Source organism: Callorhinchus milii, unplaced genomic scaffold (genome assembly GCF_018977255.1).
Source record: "Callorhinchus milii isolate IMCB2004 unplaced genomic scaffold, IMCB_Cmil_1.0 Scaffold2, whole genome shotgun sequence".
In the NCBI taxonomy this organism is placed as follows: Eukaryota; Metazoa; Chordata; class Chondrichthyes; order Chimaeriformes; family Callorhinchidae; genus Callorhinchus; species Callorhinchus milii.
The window spans coordinates 69,380,665-69,396,398 of NW_024704743.1; the positions used below are offsets into that span (position 1 = coordinate 69,380,665).

The 15,734-nt window shown below is 42.6% G+C and overlaps 1 protein-coding gene across 3 annotated transcripts in view; it reads right to left on the bottom strand.

The window, feature by feature from the left end:
- ankrd28b (ankyrin repeat domain 28b) overlaps positions 1-12,352 on the bottom strand; it is a 96,936-nt gene extending 84,584 nt beyond the window's left edge. For all 3 annotated transcript variants that reach the window (XM_042346699.1, XM_042346684.1, XM_042346710.1), the window contains exon 1: positions 12,147-12,352. In XM_042346699.1, the coding sequence (XP_042202633.1) occupies positions 12,147-12,173 (27 nt within the window). In that variant the 5' untranslated portion in view covers positions 12,174-12,352. The remainder of the gene's footprint in view (positions 1-12,146) is intronic.
- Between the last annotated feature and the right edge of the window lie 3,382 nt (positions 12,353-15,734).

A 15,734-nucleotide genomic window follows, 5' to 3' on the forward strand; every position in this document is an offset into this window, starting at 1 on the left:
ACAGTAACTATTTAGCTTACATCCACACTAGATATTGAATGATGCTTCAGTGCATGAATTCCAATTAAAATGTTGTCGCCGCGGCTTAATTATGACAATGCCAAAAAAAATTCAAGGTGGGTGATAACCAAGTGATGTATTTTACTTAATTTCATTGTGTCAGGAATCTTACAAATGGATCAAAACATGGCCTTGAAACATGAAAGAAATGCAAACTTTACTCGGGTACTTCCTTCTAAAATAGGAACTCCATCTGTACAGAACCCAAGAGCTCAGCGAGTGACTATTCATTTGTCAGTAATCAATGCTGTTTGGTCAGATCCAAGATTAGTGGCAAATCTGCACGCGGAGGGCTTCATTCACATGAGAAACTTTTTTTTAAATTAGACAATGACACATTTCAAGACAAATTGGACAGACTACTGACTTCCCTTCTGAATTTCAATTAGCACAAACATATATTACAATTACAAAGTGCTCACATGGAGTTTAAAATGTGATTAATACTTATGAAGTTGCTGGCATTTTCATTGTTGTAAGTCAGTGGATGACAAATAAAAAAAAGGTCAGTATTCTTCTAAACACAATAAATAACAATGAATCAATTCAGCAAAAATGTAAATGTTAATAAACATCAGGAAACAAACCAACAGAGGAAGCTTCCATTTTTTTTAAAACAAAAAGGGAGTATAACTTAAATACCATTGTACACCACAAATACTGAATAGGACTATTCATTACTAAACTATTGCCCCCAAACTATCCAACCATTGTAGCCATTTTGTACAACAGACAGGAGCTGTAAACTAACACTGACCTACAGTTAAGTTCCCCCAAGCTGTGCTAAACAGTCACTATTAGATGGCTATTATGAAGGGCACTATATAAATACAAGTTGTTGTTATTTGGCTCACTCCATGACACAGGAATACTGCTGTGTGAAAATGGTTGCTGCATCTCACCCACAAAATACAAAGTACACAAAATACAATTTACAGTATATCCTTTGAAGTGCTTTAAGACCTCTCAACAGCACGATAAGGTGTTATATCAAAATATCAAATGCAAGGATTATTATATGTACCATTCTATTGACAGAACTGGAGATGAGTGAAGTTGACTGAATTAGTCACACACATTTTATAGATGGATAATATCTGAGAATATTCATGGAAATTGAGATTTAATAGATATTTTTCCAGTAATTAATTAGAACTGCTAATGGCTATTCTTCAATCTTTTGGAATAGGAAACAACTGTAAGCAAATGAATTTCCCAAAAAATTTAGATAAAGATATCGAGTGTCAAATACCACTGCTTGCTGCTAAAACTGTTAATTACAGCTAATAGTACTATAAGACATTCACTATCAAAGCATTTCATAATTTTCCTGTGATGAAAAATATAATGAGTACTAGATTTTCTTCAATTCCTTGCTTGCTCAAATACATCCCCAAAAATCATTTTTCCCCAACATTAATTTGCTTACTTTAATCATTTCTACTCAACCTTTAATCTGCAGATTGTAAATTTTTTTTAAATCTTAGGATTAACATACACCTACACTTTTGACAATTCTTTGAAGCATTCAATCATATCTTCAGTGAACATTTTCTTTAAAAAATCAGAACTGAAATTTTAACCTAGATTTATCTGTTAGGTGGTGACTGACCAGCTGTGGTTTGCCAATATTTTCTATTTTATTTTCAATTGTTTCCTGATGGGTATCCTCATTGTAGTTGAACTTTGGTACTTTGTTGCTCTAATAATAATAATCTGTGCATTTGATATAGCACCTTATCGCATCTTCAAGATGTCGTAAAGCGCTGCACAGAATATACTGTAAAGTGAATTGACTGCATATATTATGGGTGAAATGCAGCAGCCAATTACGCACAGCAGTGTTCCACAAACATTCGTGGATTGAGTGACCAATTTATCATTAATATTTTTTTNAAGGAATTATTACCCCAGGAAAAGAGATCCGTCAATCGACTAACAACCGGGTTCCTACTTACTGCTTATGTAAAGAGGCATGTGGAATAAGGAAACTGGCCCGATGTTTCGCCCTGCCGGCAATCTAACCCAGGATTTTTGCTTGCTAGGCGAGTGCTCTAACCATTGAGCTACAAGACTCCAGAGGACTAATAAGAGTAAGAGACCAGAATGTTGCTCTTCTAAGATTGCTAATCAGTCAAATTTCTGACCGATTCTTACAGTCAACATTCTCAATCACTCATCTCAAATCCCGCCTTGCTTAGTGATCTCTGTAAAGTACTTGAAGATGTCAGTCAATGAGAAGGGCAGTAAGTACATATCAATTGCTGCTGTTGTCAACGACAAATCCTTTAGCCGATACACAACTGAAGAAAGCCGATCCATCTGACTTTCAATATCGTTCTATCTTGGAAGGTGGAAAATATTACCAATTGAATATAAATTTTTAGGCTAAAACCAATTAAATATTAAAAATAAGCACGAATAGTACTAAGTACAAATTCCAATATGCAAAAAAAAAATTGCTGCTGACTTAATGTACTGGAGGATTGAATTCACATCTCTTTCATGTGTGTTAGAGGATACATTTAGAAACCTGCTAGCTTTGAATTGAATCGAGTCCAGATACAAGGGTTTTTCTCTGTACCCTCTCAAGTAACAACACTATGCTATCGCATCACATGATACATAACATTTTGAAGATGCTGACAGAAGCAATAGGATTTCTACTCCAAGCTTTTTAAGCCATTTTCATTATTGCTTACATTAATCAGTTGGGGCTGTCGAGAAGCATTTGCAACCTTTAGAGCGGAGATGAGTGGATATAGCAATCAATCTTTCTCAAAATAGAAAAACAAGGAAACAGAATTTAATAACAATGCATTATGAATACAAATATTACTGGCAACCTTTTTTGGCATCACTATACATTAGTTGCTTTTAAATCAAGGAAATCAAAACAATGTGAAAAATGGAAGAAATATGTGAGGGCGATAAAACTAAACTTGTTGTGGGAGAGATGAAAGAACTTGTTTTTTTTCCACAAAGTCTTTCACATCAAAAGGTCTCAAAGCATTTCACAAGCAATTACACTCAACCACACCAACTCTGGTTGTACAATCAAATGTTTTCAACGACAACTGACTAAACATTCTGAAAGAAACTTCTTTGTGAGAGTCTGAAGAGAATGATTTATATCAGGTAAAACCCACTAAAGTCAAAACAAAAAAGTTTCCTTTCTTGTGGTTTATAAATCAAGATAGATGTCATAGTCACATGCCCTCTACTGGCTGGGCCTGTGTATGTACTGTTGATGGTGAACTATAGTACTTTCTTCACCCATCATCATCCTCATGTTAGGGCTGAACAGATGGGACGCCTTCGTCTTTCCCAGTTCTGTAATTTCAGACATTCTATTACATACACTAAAGTCTGGTGTGAGTTCATGCAAAAATCCCTCCACTCTGTTCCAACACTGTGCCTAAAGCCAAATATACTAGTGTGGCATTATCACTTCCCTTTTCAGTCATCCTCACTGAACACACAGACCAATTAGCACATTTTATGGTTTATAATGCTTAAGCAGATCATTTTGGCTGATATTTACCATTAATAATGATACTTACATTAAATAGGACTAACTTAAAAATAACCCATTAACACAAAAAATGCATCTTTTTCTTTGTAAAATCATCTTCTAAAAAATGCTCTAAATCAGATATCTCTCATATGCATCTCAATGTATTATGATCAATATACCAGACCTGGAACAGAATCAAATTCAGGCTGAGTAGTGTACTTTTGAACATTTCTATAAGTATTAGCAACTCACGCAACTTAAAATGCCAATTTTGAGTTTAACAGATTGTGGAATATATGAGGAAAGTAAGATTGAGTAAAAGAAGACAGAATTCCACAATATTCAGGTCATGAGATAAATGAGTTAGAGAAGGGCATTAGTCCAACAAGTTTTGATTTGTACACAGAAGGATGATGATGAGGAGAGTTGATATACTTGAAGTGTGGAAGAAAAGAGATTAAGGAGTCGAGGAGCAACTGACACATGGTAGTATTTATAAATTAAAGACACAGAAAAGATTGCAGTGTAGAAATAGAAGATAGAGCCCAGACACACGGGATTGATAGCCCATCCGATAACAAGCGTTTCTCATATTCTGTTGTAGAACTTTGTTTTGCGGGGTTAAAAGGTGCTGAGTGGGAAGAATCCCTGTCCCTAGTTTCTGAGGAATAGCACTTCATATGAAGCACAAAAAATACAACATACATTGGAAATAAGAAACAGATCTGTTTTAAAGGTGAGAGCTATGAACTAGTTTCAAAGTGCAATTCACTGTACAGTATATGATTTCAAACAAGCAACGATGCCTTTTACTGCCCTCTAGTGCTCAGATGATTCTTCCAGGAATAGATGTGGGGGATCCGTTTGACATACAGTGCATTACATCAATGATATTCCGAGCTTTCTTCTAGTTTGTTTCAATATTCAAACAGCAAAAAGCAATCTTAGATCACATCTGTAGAACTGTCAAGTTACAAATGGTCCAATATTTGTTAACTCGTACCAATATCTATATTTGAAATTTGCAATAGTAAATTAAAATTGCATTGAAGTAATTTAAAACACTTCACAACAATGTAGTAACTTATGTAAGCAAATACAACATCCTAATCTGCACCAGTATCATTGTATAATGCATTTTATATAAATAGCGATAAGATGAATGATCAAATATATTCTGGTTCGGTGAAGAGGAATTTTGGATAGGACAATGTGCAAATGTTCTGTTCAACAGTGCCTTGAAATCTTAAATATCCATCTGAACTGTAATAGCTGTTGAACAGGAAGTTTGCTCACTGTCCTGTCCAATATTCCTTTCATCCATAACAATCCACAAACACAGAATATATTTCATCATTCATCTTATTGCTGTTTGTGGAAACCCACCACCTATTATTAAGCGTGATGATGGGTTTCCGCATGTCAAACTCACCTGGCTGACCAAAAAACATGTAAATTTGCATTGTACACATACAAGTCAAGGAATTTGGTTTATGATGATATACTGGATGTTTTTGTCAACTAGAATATGCAAACATGAAAAAAATAAAATCACACACAATCAAAATATGAAGAGCAGAAACGTCTAACTCCTTATCCCTCCAATCAGGTTTCCGTGCAGTCCACAGCACAGAAACAGCTTTGGTCAAAGTGACAAACTACATTTTGTCCATCTGCGACCAGGGTTCCCTCTCCTTCCTCATCCTCCTTGACCTCTCTGCTGCCTTTGATACTGTTAACCACTCTATCCTCCTCCGCCTCTCCTTGCACTTCAACCTTCATAGTTCTGTCCTTGAATGGTTCAGATTCTACCTCTCACACCATCTGCATTTCATCTCCACAAGCGGCTTCTCTAGACTGCACCATCTTGTGCGGTGTTCCTCAGGACTCTGTCCTTGGTCCCCTCCTCTTTAACATCTACATGCTCCCTCTTGGTGACATCATCAGCAGACATGGGGTCAATTTCCACATGTATGCAGATGATACCCAACTATCTCTCTGCCTCCGCCCTGGACTTCAGGACCACTACTGTCCTGACAGAATGTCTGTTAGACATCAAATCCTGGACGAGAGCTAACTTTCTACAGTTGAATATCAACAAGACCGAGGCTCTCCTGATTGGCTCCCGTCAGTTCCTCCACACCTCAGGCACTGATAGCATCACCATCCACGGATGCACACTCCACCTTAATAAGCCAGGAACCTTGGTATCTTGTTCAACGTCCTGGTCCTCACCTTCAAAGCCCACCGTGGCCTTGCTCCCCCCTACCCTGAAACATTCTAACCCCCTACCATCCTGCCCGTTCCCTCCAGAGTCCGTTCAGCGGGCTCCGGCCTGCTTCACACCTCCTGCCTCGCCTGCCCCACTACTGGTGGATGGGCCTTCTGCCACGCTGTCCCACCCCCGACTGCTGGAAGTCCATCCCGCAGTCCTTCAGCCTCGGCCCCTCCCTTGCCTCCTTCAAGACAGTCTCAAGACCCTCATCTTCGACTGTGCCTTGGTCACCCTGGATGAGAGCTAACGTTCTTCAGTTGAACATCAACAAGACCAAGGTTCTCCTGATTGGCGCCCGTCAGCATCACCATCCACGGCTGCACACTCCACCTCACTGAGCCAGTCCGGAACCTTGGGGTCGTGTTTGACCCTCAACTATCCTTTCTATAATACAAATGTAATGTTGGTACCCGGCTGCCTTCCACCCTCCCCGATCCCGACCCCCAGCTTGGGTCCAAAACACTGATTGTCCATCGCCTTGGGGCGTCCTCCCAACGTGAAAGGCGCTATACAAATGTAATTTGGTTGTTGTTATTGTGTAGCATAAGTTGAAATTTTACATTACCCTCACCACATTTTCATAGCAAACCAATGGGAAACATTTAATATTTCAAGGCTACTGTTACTGTAACTGAAAATATTCTGACAATGTTTTAACGTGTTTCTCAGAATCAACTGTTCATACCAGTAAACATGTAATCATAATAATCGTTGCATTTGACATAGCGTCTTGAATTGACTATATTTTGTGTGCGGAACGCGGCAGCCATTTTCGCACAGCACTTCAAATGATAAGTTCTCAGACCAAAACAATGCAACCATATCTGTAAAATATTCTTCTAATTACACAAATACTCCCACTTGCATTTTTCCAAAGATTGGCAATTAAATCCTTTTCCAAAATGTCCAGTCAATTTAAGAACAACAATTTGCACTTATATAGCGCCCTCCACGCAGGATATTGTCTCAGAGTGCTTAACAGTGGCGGAAGCTGATCCTGAGCTCGTACTTTACATGTGCATATCATGATAATGATAAGTATAACTGAATTTACATACAAAGGATTTGAACAAGAAAATACCAGCCACAGTTGTTTGATAAGGAAAGTTGTTTCCTCATCAAAATCCAATCAGATAAGAATAGCTGAGTACCATATATAGTAGAACCTCAACTGCATTCCCCTGAGGACTATCTGGTAGGAAAGCCATTCGGGATGTTACACCTCAATGACCGAAGGTTTCAAGCTTTGCTAATAGACATTACTTTATTCTGTGCAATGAACTCATTGCTCAGTGGAGCACATCAACAAAGGGAAAAACACTTTTACCCAAATAGCATACATCCTGCTAATCAGTCTGGAGACACTGGTATCTCAAACTGCTGCATAAAAGTCAGCTGGATATGTGTGCTGGGTAGAAAGTAATCAATTTTTTTGCCAAATTCCGTCAGATAAAGTTCAAATGTCAGAATACATCCAACTCATACAAAAAATGGTGCCATGCCTAATCATTACCACCACCTTCCTATGCAAATCAATGGTTTATAAAAACAATATAAATTATCATTTCATACAACTAAGGAACCTACCACATAGCACTAGTTTATTGCTGTGATAACCATTCAACAATTCATCATAAGGGTTTTTTTCCCTGTTCCTCGAGTCTCATCCCTTCTCAGCTGCAATCAACTTGTGTTGAAATAGTTACGCAGGCACTGACTCTTCAATACGTCACCCAAAAAGGCTATTCTTCATGTAAATCAGATCAGGAAACCAGATTTCCTGCTCTGAATTGTTTTATGGGAATTAAGGAGGGGGTGCAGTTACGTGCAGTTGCAAAGGTTCACTACCCAGCACCATAGGGAAGTGTGACAATCTCTCTAACAACATTAAAAAATATCCAATTGATTTCAAAAGAACTTTTAAACTTCTTGCCTCAGATTAGAAATTATCTGAAACCCCATTCCACTTCCTCTTCCACCATTAGTGAACTGAAAACTTCCATAAAGATTTTAAAATAAAGGAGAAATGACAACTGCAGTAAATTAACTAGTTGCTATTACAGGACACAAGATAAAAGCACATAATTATATCTCATTAGCATGAAAGTATTAATAAGTTTTACATTGATAATAATAATTATTGCCTTAGCTCATCATTGAATCATCTCAAAGCACTTTGCAGGATTTATTTAAAATATAGTAACTGCATTTGTACACACATGCTGCACATAGCAATGTCCCATAAATAGCCATAAAGTGAAGAAACAGATTTATCTGGGGAACATCTGTGGCACAATATAAAAATACAGGTGAATAAAGATTAAAAGTCAAATGTATCATGGCTCATTGCCACCTGAAATTGAATTTGGTTTAGTTTTGTAATATATGATTCCATTGTATAAGATACACAATTTTTAAAAATAAAAAAAATCCACAAGCAAATAAAAAATCCACAAGCACCCTTCTGCACTTCTTCTGTACGACTTTGTGACAGAAAATCTTACAAAGTAAATTTAACAGCAAAATGAAGCCAGCACGTCAACTCCGACATTAACACAGGAGAATCAGTTGGCATTGTACTGTGATGCTCTTAATTAAGTGTTCAGTCACAGGGAAATTAGGCATCATGAATTGTAATTTAGAGTTTATGCTGAGTAATTCAGTGTCTTACATGTGTGTAAAAAAAGCCATTCTGGCCAGTAGATAATTTCCTTGTTAAGTGGCCACCTGACATTAAGCAGGGTACTTCAAATTACCTGAAGAGAACATGTCAAAGCACACATGGAAGGATCTTACACAATACGGTCACAGCAGCATTATGACCATATACTAAGTGAAATAGTGGTGATTTCAGTTGAAAAATTAAATGCTTCAAAAAGCACACTAGCAAAGCATTAAAGCCCCTTTTCTTAATTGTGTTTTTCCTGCAGCATATCAGTATTGATACTCTACATATTCATTGTGGCAAAATAAGTCAAGCAAACTTGTGGCATTTCTTTAATAAAAATTGGAAAATACTCAGATAACCAACATGAATTGCGCATAAAATGCTCCTTGTAGCAATTTAGCACTCCAGTCAAATAGGCAAGATTACTGCCAATCCACCTTAACTACGATAAACCACTCTCAGTGCCAAAACTCATACAATTCTCAGTGTCTATCTGCTACCTAACCCACTATGATGGACTACATAGGATGCATGATCAAACTCCTGCCCCTTCCTGAATTATATATTGCTATATTGAATTACAACAAAAGGAGGAAGGGAAAAATATATTGGTACCAGGAGTTCATATAGTAGTTTATTGCAGAATGCAACTTACAATAAATTCACTCTGCACAAATGTGGCATTGTAAAATCAGTACTCGTCTTTATGAAATCACATGTGAAACTGTAGTGCTACAGGTCTTTTTCCACGGGTTTCAGACGCCCTAGGAGGCATAGAGGTCTTGTGAGTAAACTAGTTCTATCAGGATTTCTGTAATTTCTAACAACGAATGCATCAGAATACTGTATCATGCAGAAAACCATGTCTGTATTCATCACACAACAGTTCTCAATTAATTTCAAGAACATCAACATAAAGTCGGGAAAACAAAGATATAGTAAAGAATTATACATGAAACAGATCTGATTTGTTTTTTTACCCCGTTCATCATGTGAGATTACAGAAAGAGTGTTTACTTAATGTTGTTAATATTTTATTTGCCAGAATACTTCTTCTGTTCTGTGACCTATTAACTCCACACCAATCTGTCTGCTCCCTCCACTCAGCGGTCTGCTCCACATCCCCGCCCAGCCCCCTAGCCATTGGCGGTCAAGCCTTCAGCCTTTCTGCCCCACCCTTTGAAATTCCATCCCACAGTCCCTTTGCCTCACCCCCTCCCTTGCCTCCTTCAAGGCCCGACCATGCCTGTGGTCAGCCACCTCCCCAATGCTCCCTACCCTCCACTCCTCCTGATCCCAGCACCTTGGGACGTCCACCCAATGTGAAAGACGCTATACAAATATAATTTCTTCTTGTTCTATCAGAGCAAAATTACACAGAAATAGGCTCTTCTTTCATCTAGGTCATATCAAATATTCCTCAGTATTAAAATTACAGCTAAAACATGGAATGGACAAGGCAATTGTTTGAGCAACAAGATGACAGCATTAAAACTGTAATGATATACTGTGCCCCAGTCGTAGGCAATGGGTGTGCACCAGCAATCTCTATGCAGTTTATTTTCAGTTTGTATTACTGTGTGAAAGGTGTGCTTCCCAAGAGGAATCAGAGATTTGATCATCCTGGAAATCCATTTGTATGACTACAGCAGAATCAGTAGATGAGGAAGCTCACTGTGAGACACTGAACAGTAAATGCGCATAACACAGCAAAATAGGAAGAGAAATCAACTAAAATAGTCACTGATTTTGAATAGTTTTGATTAGGTATCAGTCTTGTTCAGGTGATTGCATTCTAGAATCCAAGTCATAAGTTTATGGATTGAAGTCCCACATTGGTGAAATGCTGGTCTGAGAGTTGCATGGTTGGAAGTGCTAGCGTTTGGATGAAACATCAAACTGAGGTCCTGTCTCCTGGTTCAGGCTGATGTTAAAAATCCCATTTGCAAAGAGAGTTTCTCCTACAGTAAAACTCTCATAAGTCATATCAGTGGGGACCTTAACATTTAATATAACTTACTCAAAGCACAAGTTGCAGGCACACTGTAGAAGTCATAGAAAATCCAATTTAATCAATAATCTACACTGCACGTGCGTAATTTAATTTAATGCAGCCTGTAAGTGAGCATGCAGAGTCCAGTTCATCACTGCAACCGCTAAATGTGCAAGCTGAAATTGGTCATTGCAGCCAGTAAGCCTACACTTCCCACGGTTCAATGCGTCTTCACCAGTCACCGAATGCCCACTTACCGGCAAACATTGGAATCAAATTAAATTGCGGGAAACTAAGCTCTTCTGTGCATACATAGGAGAGCATTGTTACAACTTAGATTTTTTTTACACAACTCATATTATTCACCAACTAAGTGGTTTTGATAGGAAACTGAATGGGACTCAAGTTAATGTAGGCATTTTTATATGATTAATAACAATAAGATGTATGCTAGTTTTACTATTATTATTATTAGTACCTTGGCTAACAATTTTCGAACAAAGCCGGATATTAAAGTCAAACTTAAAATTGCTCATTCACTTCATGGCTGCTTGTGAATCACTACCGTGTGCAAATTGACTGTTGTGTGTGCCTACAAATATGCAGTCACTACACTTTACAGTAAATCCTGTAAAGCACTTAAGAGACATCTCGTCAATATAAGGTTAGCTCTTTTGGATAGCTCTTTTCAAAGAGCTGACACAGACACGATGGGCCAAATGGCCTCCTGTGCTGTGTAATCCTATGAAGACTCTATATCAAATGCTCGGATTATTATCCCTGAAAATTAAATCAAAGAAAAATCACATTATTTGTACAATGTGCCCAGTATTTTAGAGCGAGTCGCTGCTATCTCGCTCCTCCTTTGGGAAGTTTCATTTTTCTAGATCTCCGAAACGCCAACTTTGATAACTCCGCAGTACCGAGTTACACACACTGCGCAGGTCAGTGAAGCACCACTCACATCGCCTCCATAATCGCTCTCAGTAAAGCACAGAAAATCGGTCGTTCACTTCACGGCCGTTTGTCGGACGCCACAGTCTGCAAAGTGACTGCTGTGTTTGCCGACAAAATACGCAGTCACTACACTGGACATTAAACCGTGTAAAAACACTTCCGAGTCTGTGTTTTCTGTCGGTCTGTCTGTCTGTCTGTCTGTCTGAGTCGCGGCTTAAGACGGCCGCTCTCCCCAACCCGGGGGGGAGACATGGCAGAGTCCGGGGGCGGCAGGTGCCGGGGATCTCCTCCTGGAGGCAGACATTAACGACACACAAACGGCAATGAGGGCGGGCGGGGGGCGGGGGGATCCTGACCGGGGCGCCGCTGACTGAGCCCCGATGGCGGTCTCTCTGCACGACCCTCTCCCGCTGCCCCCTCTGACCAGGCCGCGCCGCCCCGGCCTCACCGGCTCCTCCACCAGTTGCTCGGCGCCGGCGCCGCGCTCACCCGCTCCTCCCGCCGGTGGCACAGAGCGAGGGTAGGAGCGGCGTTCGCTCGGGAAAGCCCGAGGCTCCGGCTGGCCGAGCCCAAGCCCCGGGCGGGCACAACCACCCAGGGCCCGGGGAGAGCGCGGGAGAGGCCGAGGCCGCGGCTCCTCCGTGAGAACAACGTGGTCAAAACCCGCTTCACCCACCTGGTCCCGGAGTTTCAGGAAAACCATGGCCCGCGGCGGCGCTGCTGGTGTCGGCCCGGGCGGCAGTGAGGCTCAGAGGCTGGAGGGAGGCACCGGCAGGACAGGCCTCGGCTGCGGGCGCCGCTCGCTTTGAGTGAAGAGCCGAGAGGAGCGCGCGGCCAAGCGGGCGGCAGGACACAACATCACCGCGGCCACCCCGCAACATCCGCTCCTCTGACTGGCTGCCGCTAGCCCCGCCCACCCAGCAACAGCCCCCGTGATCATTCCCTGATCATATTGTCTATCACCCACTCCAGCCCCGCCCACAGCCACAGCCCCGCCCACAGCCCAGGTCAGCCCCGCCCACCAGCCACAGCCCCGCCCACAGCCGCAGCCCCGCCCACAGCCACAGCCCCGCCCACAGCCACAGCCCCGCCCACAGCCCAGGTCAGCCCCCGCACCGCCCACGCCCACCGCCCCGCCCACCGCCCCCGCCCACCGCCCCGCCCCAGGCCCCGCGCCAGCCCCAGCCCCCGCGCCAGCCCCAATTCCGCCCACAAAGAGTGAGTCATAGACAATATGATCATAGAATTATACGGCACAGAATGAGGTCATTCAGCCCATCGTGTCTGTTCCGGCTCTTTGAAAAGAGTTATCCAAATTAATCCCATTCCCCCACTCTCTCCCCATAACCTGCAAACTTGTCCTCCCCAAATAATGATCTACTCTCTTAAAAGTTGCGTGAAGGTGCACGACTCTGAACCAGGGGGATTGAGAGGTGACATGGTAGACATGGTTGAACAGGAAGATCGTCAGGCACGACCTGAAAATGGGGAAGGAAGGGGCAAGGCGGAATGATAGAGGAAGGGTGTTCCCGAGTTTCGGGGCACAATGGCTGAAAGTTCAGCCACCAATGCTGTAAAGAGAGCACAAGAGACATGCAGAAGGCCGGAGCCAGTGGGTTGTGGGGTAAACAGGTCGGAGAGGTAGGGAGGTGCCAGGACCTGAAGGGATTTGAAAATGAGTGCGAGGATCTTGAAATTGACTCGTTCGGCAATAGGGAGCCAGTGGAGCTTGGCTGGAACAGGTGTGATCGGGGTATGGAGTTCAGCACAGTTAAGCAGAGGGAGTTTGGGATCAGTTGGATCCTGTGCATGGTGGAACTGGGGAGACCGACAAAGAGGGCATTTGAGAAGTCAAGCCAGGAGGTGACGAACACATGGGCGGATCTTTTGGCTGAGTCTAGGGTAAGGTACTGTCGGAGCTGGGTAATGTGGTAGAGGTGGAGGAAGGCAGGCCTGGTCAGAGACTGGATGTGGAGAAGGAAGGACAGCTGTGTGTTGAACTGACGCCTAGGTTGTGCACTGGTTTAGTACAGCTGAGGGATAAGCTGGGGAGGTTGAAGAGCTCAGAGTCATGGGATGATGATGACGGGAGCCAATGAGTATTTTAACTGTACAATAGCTAATATAGTGGTTACTAAAACCAGGTTCAATTACTTCAAAGAGAAAGCTAATCAGGCTTAGTCACAATGCTGGAATTTTAACAAATATGTCACTCCCACATAATGGAAATAAATTATTCTTCGGTGCCAAAGTTGGTTGATTATCACACAATCAAATCTCACAGTATCAGGATGTATATAGCAAGCAGGAGGTCATGTAAGCTATTGAGAATCTTTGGATACTGAAAATGAACAATATGGCAGAAAAAATACTTGAGTTTCTGTTGGGTTGAAGGAATGCTTTAAAAGTTTGCTTTTATAAAGTTTGTTTTATTTCAAAATCTTATAACTATCTTCTGGCATAGTTGCACATTTTATTTACACAATAACAATGGGGGGAATAGTAATAATCCTTGCATTTGATATAGCTGGAAAGAGTTACCTGGAATCTGAGTTCATGAACACGTATTCATACAACAACAAAATTACATTTATAGAGTGCCTTTCACATCAGGAGGATGTCCCAAAGTGCTGAACAGTCAGGTGTCGAGGCCCAAGCATAGGGGAGGAGGTGTAGAGGTGAGGGAAGGCAGAGAGGTGGGAAGGCGACCAAAGGCACAATCGAAGAGAAGGGAAGAGAGGAGAGGCGGTGGAGAAGGATTGAATGGTCCATGGTGTCAAAGGTAGCAGAGAAGTTGAGAAGGATGAGGAGACAGAAGGAACCCTGATCGCACATGGTCAGGATGTCGTTTGTGACCTTGACCAGAGCAGTTTCTGTGCTGTGGGAAGCACGGAAACCTGATTGGAGGGGTTCATGGAGGGAGTGCGAGGAGAGGAAAGAACGAAGCTGGGAGGCAACGGCTCCTTCAAAGACCTTGGATAGGAAAGGGAGGATTGAGATGGGCCGGTAGCTGTATAGCTGCAATGGGTCAAGGGAAGGTTTCTTCAAGATGGGGGTGGTAATGGCTAATTTGAGTTGGGAAGGAACAGTGCCAGATGACAGGGAGAGGTTGATGACGTCAGCGAGGGGTGGGGCAAGGAGTTGGAGCTGGGATTTAAGGAGAGGGGTGGGGATGGGGTCTAGAGAGCAGTTGGTGGGCTACATGGAGGATATGGTAGTGAAGACAGAGGAGGGGTTGACAGGTTCAAAGGTATGGAAGGAGGGATGGGTAATTGTCAGAGTGTGGGGTGGGGTTAGGGAGGGGGTGGAAGTTGGGGGGGCAGTGGCAGCTGAGCAGATTCCCTTGATTTTGGATTTGAGGAGGTTCACTTTCTTTTTTTGTCGCAGTGAAAGTCAGAGGAAAGAATCTGCGAGGCAGGGAGGGAAAAGGAGTTGGTTGTGGAGAACAGGAGCCTGGTGTTGCCCTTCACCTCCAGAATTAACCTGGAATAGAAGGACGATTCGGCTGAGGCGAGAGCTGAGCAGTAGGTTTTCATGAGGTCCAGCTAGACGGTGAACCGTTAAGCCGGATTTGAGCCAAGTGCGTTCGGCAGCCTACACCTGGCCCTTTAGCGAGTGGAGGTGGCTGATGAACCAGGGTGAGGATCGGGAATAGGAGGCAGTTTGGGTGGTGAGGGGGGCAAAGACGTCGAGTTTGGTGGAGAGGGTGCTGTGGAGAAGAGTAAGCGCAGCGAGTGGGTTAGTGTGAGAGGTGGGCCAGAGGGGGAGGAATTCGGAGGACTCCAGGGTAGAGGAGAGGGACTGTGGGGAGATCTTCTTCTATGAGCAGTAGAAGATGGTGGTAGGTTTGGAGGCAGTGGGGAGAGGGATATAGGAGTTGAGGGAGATTAAATGGTGGTCAGAGATGACCTTGTCAGTGATGGTGATATCCGAGATGCTGAGGCCCCAGGTGATCACCAGGTCAAACGGGTGACCATGAGTGTGGGCAGCAGAGTGGATGTGGAGGGAAAGGTTGAGAGAGGAGAAGAGAGAGAAGTCTGACGAGTTGGAGCAGGAGGGGGTGAAGTGGAGGTTGAAGTCGCTTAGAATGATACATCCAGTGTCTGGAATCCACCTCGATTGGCCTGCAGAGAGGAAGCAACTGCTACGTAAACTCCATACCTCCAACTGATTTGACCATTGCTCAATGGGAAGAGATGTGTATCCGAGCTGGGGACAGGAAGATGGTGGCCACGGTCTTGCACATTTCATGCTGAGCTGTGTG